The 10,000-nt window shown below is 44.1% G+C and overlaps 1 protein-coding gene across 1 annotated transcript in view; it reads right to left on the bottom strand.

Annotated features, from left to right (window-relative positions):
* Positions 1–10,000, bottom strand: part of ano3 (anoctamin 3) — a 96,858-nt gene that overhangs the window by 31,831 nt on the left and 55,027 nt on the right. The window contains exons 11-12 of the mRNA XM_063197900.1: positions 8,629–8,763; positions 3,983–4,079 (exon numbers count right to left, since the gene is read on the bottom strand). Coding sequence (XP_063053970.1) covers positions 3,983–4,079; positions 8,629–8,763 — 232 coding nt within the window. The remainder of the gene's footprint in view (positions 1–3,982; positions 4,080–8,628; positions 8,764–10,000) is intronic.

Raw genomic sequence — 10,000 nt, forward strand, 5'->3', positions numbered from 1 at the left:
AGATTACATTACATTACATTACATTACATTGCATTACATTACATTGCTCTTTCTGTTGTATTGAGATGAATAAATTATTCCACCATATAATACGTATACAAGGAGGATTGTATCTATTACATTACTATTTCCCGTTAATAAAACACGGCGTTAAAAAATTGCTGTTACCAGAATGGCAATGACCAAATCCTAGTGCATTACTAAAGGCCCTGTGTAATGTCATAGTAGTGTAGTTTAGATGACTGTTACAGGGCCCTGTGTAACGTCATAGTAGTGTACTTTAGATGACTGTTACAGGGCTCCACTGGTGGAACGGCGTGCATTATGGGGATACTACTGTATATTTGGCCTACTACATACATAATTTATCCTCTCTCTCCTGTGTTGAGATGCATTAAGTATCCTCCTATAGTACTGTATCCTTAGGCCAGTGTTTCCCAACCAGAGGTACGTGTACCACTAGGGGTACGCGAGCACACTGCAGGGGGTACTTCGGGGAAAAAAAAACAATTTTAATGAATGGATGGAAACTAGTAATTGCACAATATAATATAATGTAACATAGTCACATTGTGATAGAGAAAGCGATATAGAACATGAGTTAGGGGGTACTCATGTCATGGCACAACGAAAAGGTTTAGGGGGTACATGAGGCAAAAAAGGGTTGGGATCCCCTGGGATCTCCATAAAGGAGACACACACAGCTCTGGCAGAGCAGAGATGGATGATGCACAGGAAGACAGGACAGAGAGGAAGAGAGGGAAGAGAGGAAGAGAGGACTACATAATGAGAGGGTGAAAAGGATGAGAGGATAGAGAAGAGAGGATGGAGAGGAAAAGAGGACGAGAGACGGAGAGGACTAAATAATGAGAGGGTGAACAGGATGAGAGGATAGAGAAAAGAGGATGGAGAGGAAAAGAGAATGAGAGAAGAGAATGGGAGGATGGAGAAGAGAGGGTGGAGAGGAAGAGAGGATGAGAGAAGAGAAAGGGGGATGGAGAAGAGAGGATGGAGAGTTAGAGAGGACGAGAGAACAGGATGAAGAAAAGAGGATGGAGAAGAAAGGAGGGAGATGACAGCATAATGAGATGGTGAATAGGATGGGAGGATGGAGAAGATGGTGATGGGGGGTTCAGGAGGGAGGAGAATGGAAGATGAAGAAGAGCGAAGAGAAGACGCAAAAGACATGGATGTAGAAGAGAGTCATGAAGAATGGATAGAGAACAGAGGCTGAGCAATGGATGGTGGAAGAAGAACAAATGACACACAGAAGACAGAATGGCAAACAGCAGAACACAGAGGATGGAGGACAAAGGATGGGGAGTGGAGGATGGAGAAGGAAGGTGTGGAGAATGGAGACCAGGGTTGCCAAGAGGAATCCATCTCCGTGGAAGGTGGGAGATGGTCTGATCTTACCATGCATTTAAACTCATTGGAGCTCCGAATTCAAATTAAAACCCATCCTGTGCTTTACTAGCATGACTGATATGATAAAGCGTTGCAAAAGCATACAAATAACAAAACAATGTGTGAATATAGTTACATTAACTAATCAGTAACGGATTCCGCGGGTGAATTCTGCGTCACCACTCTCAACTGTTTGCTGATTGGCTAAACGCTGAGAGAACCAAGCTGGAGGCTTTTGCCAGACGATGTGCGGAACCAAAATCTTTGAGTGGAGTACATAGGATGGCGTCGCCAGGCTACTAAATCCCGCCTAATTTGGACTAAATCCTATTGATTTCTATGGCCATAAATCTGCAGAAAGACCTGTCTAAATGCCCTTTTCACCCACAGACGATCATCTTAAGCAGCTCGATTTGGGCAGGACACCTCCCAATCTGGCAACACTGATGGAGACACAGAGAACCAGGAGCACAGAAAAGGGGGTGGGGTGGAGAAAGCAGGGGTGGAAAGGGGGGGGGGTGTAGTCGGAGAATGGAGGATGGAGAGTCTAGCGTGCTGAATGGAGGGATGGTAGTGTAACAAAAATGGAGGATGAAAAGTTGAATTGTATAAAATGGGGGTGGAGAAAGGAGAGCATGGAGAATGGAGGGATGGGAAATGGAGTGATGGTGGAGAACGTACAGAAGGTGTGGAGAAGGTGGGGGAGGATGCTGGAATGGAACATGGAGAGAGGGATGGAGAAGAGTCCCTGGCATGGAGAATGGAGGCGTAGAAAAATGAGGGATAAAGAGCGGAGGAGGAGTGGAAAATTGAGGGTTTGAATGGTTGGAGGATGGAAGGGGGATGGGAAATGAGGGGATGGGAAATGTAGCAGAGGATGGACAGTAGGTGTGGAGAATGGCTTGAGGATGGCACGGGCTGACTGCAACACCAGGGTGTGAACTCAGCTCTGGCTTCACGGGTAAGGACAGTTTACTGAGTGGGCCTACGGGGCCCAGGCCCAGGGGCCCAAGAGTAAAGGGGGCCCTGAAGCTCTAGCCTCAATATTTGCATTGTCATACTGCATTCTCTTAACAAGTGATACTGTCCCACTTTTGGAAATTAGCTTATTTTACACCTCCCCTTGAGTTAAATAATAGGGTTTTACTGTTCTCCTGTACTTTCAACCGTTCTCTGGGTACGGCAGTGCAAATTTTACCTCCAAGCTAGCAGTTAACATTGAGTCCTATGAGACCAGTTAGCCGCTTGGAGGTAAAATTTGCACTGCCATACCCAGAGAACGGTTGAAAGTACAGGAGAACAGTAAAACCCTATTATTTAACTCAAGGGGAGATGTAAAATAAGCTTATTTAAAAAAATGGGACAGTATCACTTTAACAAGTGCATTTTCATATTGTCTCGGGGGACAACCCCTCCACTCCCAAACAACATAAACTGTCACACCCAGCCTAAAACCCTGAATCGTTTTGTTAACCAATATCACACATTGTGGGGGGCCTTTCTTGTTGTCTGGCCCAGGGGCCCATTGAGGGGGGGCCTTTCTTGTTGTCTGGCCCAGGGGCCCATTGAGGGGGGCCTTTCTTGTTGTCTGGCCCAGGGGCCCATTGAGGGGGGCCTTTCTTGTTGTCTGGCCCAGGGGCCCATGGAGGGGGGCCTTTCTTGTTGTCTGGCCCAGGGGCCCGTGGAATCATAATCCGCCCTTGATCACAGGTTACTAAACTGGTACAGACAAGAGAGCGCCCATCAGCTGGGTGAGGATGCTGACCTGGCCAGACACATGGGGACAGGAAGGGTGCGATTTGTAGGGGGGGATGGGGGGGATTTTCCCCTCTTCTGGTTTTGATATTGTCACTTTTTCTACTTGATTTGAATCAGAGTTTAATGTAACTCCATTGATATTGCTTGAAATCTGAAACATATCCCCCCTTCTGGTTTTCTGACAAATCGCACCCTGGGGACAGGTATCTCTGAGAATTCTCAGTCCTCCACTTCAGGTTATCCAAAGAGTTCAGTTACTTCTTCTTCTTCTTCTTCTTCTTGAAGCTGGTGCAGGGTCTTTGCCAACTAGATTTTATGATTTAATGCTACTTGCTGGGGACCCGGGTTCGAGTCCGGCCTTTGTCATTTCCCAGCCCTGACCCATGGCTATATGTAGATCATTTCCTGTCTCATAATACATTTACAGTAAAACAAAAAAACAGCCCAAAAAAATAAACATGTAGCCCCTTAATGCACGCTGTACCTCCTGTGGCACGTTGTAGTAGACATTGAAAGTTAACTACTATAGTGCTACTCTACTATGACAGTGCACGGGGCCTTTAGTAATACATTACGACTTAGTCATGGCTGTTCTGGTAACAGATAATTTATAATGCCGTGCCTTAAGGGGTTAAAAACGTAAATACTTAAAAAAAAGAGAGAGAATTAGAAATATGTGTAGAATCAACTCGTACGGTAGCACACCATATATATGAGGTGAGTCAAAGGAATTTCACACCCTCTCTCTCACCGACATACAGTACACATTAGGTGATGATAGGTGGCAGACACACACACACACAGCATGTGGACTGACCTTGGCGTACACACAGCTGTCACTCAGCTTCCAGGAGCTGCAGTTTCCTTCACACATGGGGCACATGATGGTGGTGTTGGCTTCACAGATCTCCTTGCTGTGGACACACAAAAACCAGAGTGAAGCGGCCAGAGGCGCATCTTGTCACCAGGCTAGGCAGGCAGCCGCTTGGGGCCCCCAATCCTATACATGGTGAATAACAGCTAAGACTTGCAACTACAGAAGTGGTGATTTGTTGTGAATGTTCATTATTTAGAATTTTCGGTTGGGGCCCCAGCATACCCTTGAATCGCATCCTGAACCAACTCTCTGGATTACTGACCCTGTAAGTTCACCTCCGTGGGTCTACAAGAACTTAAAAGGACCGTAAGAATTATATTTTGTGTTTAGGCTAAATTTGAATGGTAAAACTTTATTTTAGTGTTACATCTATTAGCACTAATACATACAATGTGAATGTCTGTATACTGTATAAGTAACTTGTAATGTATGTACAAAGCAAAATCAAACATTTTGTTAGGCATGTATTTACCAATGTCTTGTTCATTCACAATTAGGGATTTATTACCAATATAACCTTAGTAAGGACCTAACAAATGTTTGATTTTGCTTTGTACATGCCTTACAAGTTACTTATACAGGCATTATCAGTGTATGTATTAGTGCTAATAGATGTAACACTAAAATTAAGTGTTACCGTTTTTATTTTGGAAATTATTTATGTATTGTATTGTAAGGGATTTTGAAAGGGGAATTTTCTGTTGTGGCCCAGGCCAGGTCTTTGTGTTTTGTGGTGACAATGATTTAATTAAAATAATGTAAACGTTGACACTTTTTATAGACATATCTCTTGTATTATTCGTTTCATAACCTCCCACGTAACAAAATACAACACATCATTGGGACATTGCACACACATTAATATAACATATGACTGTATCTTCACACACATCTCAAGCTACGAATAGTGAATATTTCTTCAATATTTCTCTCTTTACTTGCTCAGTACTCTCTCTACTTGTTGCTATGCACAACGTATTTTGTCGTGCCACATGTGCTGAGTCCAAAATGGATATCTAGTGTCTTGCTGCCTAGTTGCATTCCCTATATATTAAGCAACACACCTTGAGCAAGCATTAAAGTTTCAATTAAAATGATAAAATGTGCAGCAGCTCAGGAAGACTCTGTTGCCATAACACCAACATCTGACATCACAGTTTGACAGATTGCGGAAGTTGAAGGCAGCATAGAGGAAGGAGGAAGGCAGCATAGACTTTTCAAAACTGTGTAAAATGAAAATAGCCTTCTAAGTGTGCTTGCTATATATTTTGTAGCATGTGAGTGTGAGGCTGGGGTTTATGCATTCGGTTCAGACAGCTGCTGTGCTGCAACCAAACTCTGTTTGAAGTGCACACAGCCACGGACGGACAAAGGCTACAGTAACACTTACATCAGCCATACCATTATTGCGTTCTTCATATTTCTCTTGTTTCCTCCTCAGTAGTAGCATCCTCATTATTTTAGATGACAAGGCAATATGACACTTACATAGCCTATTCCAATTACAATGAGCCCATTCCCACTTGAGATGTCAATAATTATTCACATGTAACATAGCTGGCCTGAGGCTACAGCAGCATCATCACTAGCCTAGCTAGCGCCCCCTGAGACTTAGCCGTGGTGGCATTGATGTAACGTGGTGAAATATGTTCATTTTGTTCCTCTCACTGTTTATCATACATGACCAAGTGCTTTATTTGATATTGGCAAGACAATACCCAGTAATATCTTATTTTGTATTGACAAAACAGCACCCGGCAGCGTATTATTTATACTGACGACAGTATTCATGACATCTGCTTTTCCATTATACTGTATCTACACCAAACCCTCGTTCCCACTTGAGAAGTCAGTAATTACAGTGATACAGCACGGCGGCCCAGAGGCTAAAGCTCCATCATTATTAGCCCAGTGCCTCCAGAGACTTAGCAATAGCAGTAGCTTTGAACGTGTAGTCTGAGAACCAATTTGCTGCACAGACCAAGCCAACTGGTGCTACTCTACCAAAAAAACCCAACAACTTGACACTAGTCACAGTTCTGTAGAATTTTATAATCTCACGGTGGGCACAAAATTGACAGAAAGGGCCACATTTGGCAGACGGTTCTATCCAAAGCGATTCACAGGACAAAACGGCACGAGAATCGATGCAAAAACATCAGTGAATTTGAAGTGCCTATCATGTGCTATCACGTCTATCCTGTGATATCATAGATAATATGGCAGCATCTCCAGATTGTTTCTGTTCCTGAGGTAAGGGATGAGTTTTCTGTCTGACCTGCATAGAATATAGAATTGTTGTGAAGCAATCAATGCACGCCGTCCCACCAGTGGAACACTGTAATAGTCACTGAAAACTCTTGGTAACACTTTATTTTAGGGATACATCTATAAGCACTAATACATACAATATTAATGCCTGCATAAGTACCTTGTAAGGCATGTACTAAGCAAATGCTAAGACCTACTAGGTCCTTATTAAGGTGAAATTGGTAATAAATCCCTTATTGTGCATGAACAAGACATTTGCGAATACATGCCTAACAAATGTTTGATTTTGCTTTGTACATGCCTTACAAGTTACTTACACAGGCACATTGTATGTATTAGTGCTAATAGATGTATCCCTAAAATAAAATGTTACCAAACTCTTTACTACCATAGTACAACAACACCACTACGACTAATAAATAGGACCTATGTGGTCATTGCTATTCCGCTAACAGCTAATTTATAACAGAGGCCATGTGTTACTGAGTTAACTACTCATCTCATGAAGTCTTGTACTGTATCATCAGAGCCATATTTCAAACAACACTGGGCCGAACACAGCTCTCCCCACACTGCTCTCCCCACACTGCTCTCCCCACACTGCTCTCCTCTCCCCACACTGCTCTCCCCACACTGCTCTCCCCACACTGCTCTCCTCTCCCCACACTGCTCTCCCCACACTGCTCTCCCCACACTGCTCTCCTGGGTCATGGTTGGCCAGACTCCTTGTACAGGTGAAGCAAAAAATGCAATATTGTTGTGTGCACTGCACGCTGTGATGTGCTGTGTCACAATGACAGTGGGACTTTCGGATGAAAGGGGAGGCACCATGGGGTAAGTAAGCCCTTGTGATAGCACACACTCATCATCGTGACACAGCCAGGGATACCAGGCAGACACGCACAGCCAGACCCAGACAGCTGGCGGCCTTTAGCGGCCAGAGATAATACTGTTATGAAATAGGATGTGTTAGTAGATTGAGTCGCATATGGCAAGAGTAATGTGTGATGTCAGTTGGGATTACGAGGCTTTCTTGGAAGCTTAAACTTTTAAAAATTGCTTCTGTGTTGACATGATTTATTCTGTTGTGATTTTGAATGGCTATTGTAATTATTTCACTTGACGTACCCATCAGAAAAAAAACGACCAAAATTCCAATTCAGCAGGGGCAGGGGCGTAAGGAGAAGGAGAAATTGTAAATACTGCCGAATACTGCCGACTTTTACGGCAATACTGCAAATTACTGTGGACCTTTTATACATTAACAAATATTATTATATGGTTGTGACGTCATCTGTCGAATGCTCCATTCATTTTAACGGGGCTCCCCAACGTTCGGACGTCTGTTATTTTTCGATAACGGACGGGTTGGTCTATAACAGACCGCTGTCAATGGCAACAAGACTTTTCACTGCTAAAGCGACTTTTCAACAAGACTCTAATCAGCTGCTGTGATAGACAGCACCCGTTGTCCTGGCTACCGCTGTCAATGGCAACAAGACGTTCACTGCTAAAGCCACTGGCTTGTACAAGTCAGTGGCTAAAGCGAATGTTTCATATCACTCCGCAGGGGGTCCGGTCTTTTGTCACTCTAATCAGCTGCTGTTATAGACAACACCTGTTGTCCTGGCTACCTATCTGTTGCCTAGCGGTGTTCCACAACGGCACTGTTTTGTTTTGCGCAGCAACAATCTTAACATTAAATAGGTCTAAAGAAATGTCCCCGCCATGTGTGAATCATTTAAGTATATCCATATAATAAGCGGGTTAACTTTCGGCGAGTCGGTCGCTTTGTGGAATAGCAGCACTTCAGAGAGAACAAGACCCCTCCGCTCCGCGTCGGGGTCTAAAGATTCTCTCTGTCGTGCTGCTATTCCACGGTAGCGACCTTCTCGCCGAACGTTAACCCTTACATAATAGGCAACTAGAGTTATAGCAGCATGGCGGCTGTAATTCTCCTGACATCAAGCACACAATATTAGATAAGTAATATCAAACACAAACAGCACCAATTAATTCTCACGCTACTACACGCAACAGATGACACATTCCATAATATGCATATGGTGATGGTAATGTCAGAGTGAACAAGCAACAGCGAAACGCGTTGTTAACCAAATAAACTACCAGCAAAGATACCAGTGTGCGGTGATTCATCTTTCATTTACATGTATATGGTGAATTCAGGTAAATTGGGCCACTTTTTTGCTATAAGCAAATGTCCCAAAGTGGCCGAATTTACCCGAATTCACCATATTTATATATTATGACACATGATGTCAGGAAGGCGATGCAGGGCATTGTGGGAGACCAACCTGACTTGGCTGGAGTCCATAGTGAAGAGGCCGTAGAGGAAGACGAAGAGGCCGACCAGTGCGGCGGGGATCAGCATGCCTGTGTACCAGCCCAGCCAGGCGAAATACAGGCCGATCTTCTCCCCAAAGTAGCGCCTATAAGACCAAGAGGAGGGGGACACAGGGTAAGGTAAGAGGATAGTGTAGGGCAGTGGATCCCCCAACTTTTTCAGCAGGAACCCCCCTTTTAGACTTTACAATATTTTCACTGCCCAGGGGCCTCATGTACGAAGCTCAATTACGGACAAAAAAGCTACTTAAGTGGTTTTCCACGGCCACGGTCAGATGTACTACAACAGACTAGACGTGGAAAACTGCGGATCTCCACGCGAATTTCAGGGCTGTTGTGGAAGTTTCCGTGAGTGTGGAAGTTGCCGTATGTGGTGCATTGCGTCTTTTTGGCGGCACACAGAGGCATTCAGCGCAACTACATGTGTTGTACGCGGTCGGAAATATTGCAGAGATGCAGCCAGTTAAACGTGGATTAATGTTGATTTAAAAAAAGAAGAAGAAAACCACCTCAACCATATTATTGTTGAGGCAGCTGGTTGAAATGAAGCGGACTCATGAAACTATCCTGGAATTACAACGAAATTGGATGCCCATCAACAGTATGATTTCAAGTATTTGGTATTAAACATTTTATATTTTCTGGATCTGCGATGTGTCTTCTCGCATTTGTTGGGAACGCCAATATGCACGCAGTGATCCCCGGCCGTTTCCACATGTCTCCCCAAGTTTCACCCTTGGCAAAGCAGAACCATCTAGCCTATCGACGAGAAGGCTGGCAGTTTAAAAATGAATCTGTTTCGGACAAGGATGGGGCCGCGCGTCTTGGTCGTGACAGTTATCTTGGATATGGAGGAGGTATAGAATGTGTTAGTAATCTATGGGAGGAGGGCATTGAGGTCGATTTGGATAAGGTGGTTGACAAACGAATTACTGTTGGCTGCGGTTGCGCCCACACAGTCGCCTCTTTCTTTTTCTTTAATTGCACATTACAATAATATTAATGTTTGAGCTCAGCCCTGGTGGGGTGCGAATGTTGTGAACAATAACAGACAATTAGGCGTTTGTAGAGGACCTCGACATAACCCCGTCACAAACTTGTGCTCCGTCCCTGCGCATCGCAATGCATCGTTGAATCGGATCGGATCGAATCGAATCGAATCGAATCGTTACCCTCCGGATCGTAATTGGATTGAATCGTGAGATCATTGACGATCCACACCACTAATGTCTATATAATAACTTTTGAGGGCCCCATGTTTATATGTTGCCTAGGGCCCCAAAATGGCTAGATCCGCCATCTGTACCTGATGAGGTCCAGAGG

This window comes from Engraulis encrasicolus, chromosome 4, assembly GCF_034702125.1.
Source record: "Engraulis encrasicolus isolate BLACKSEA-1 chromosome 4, IST_EnEncr_1.0, whole genome shotgun sequence".
Taxonomy (NCBI): Eukaryota; Metazoa; Chordata; class Actinopteri; order Clupeiformes; family Engraulidae; genus Engraulis; species Engraulis encrasicolus.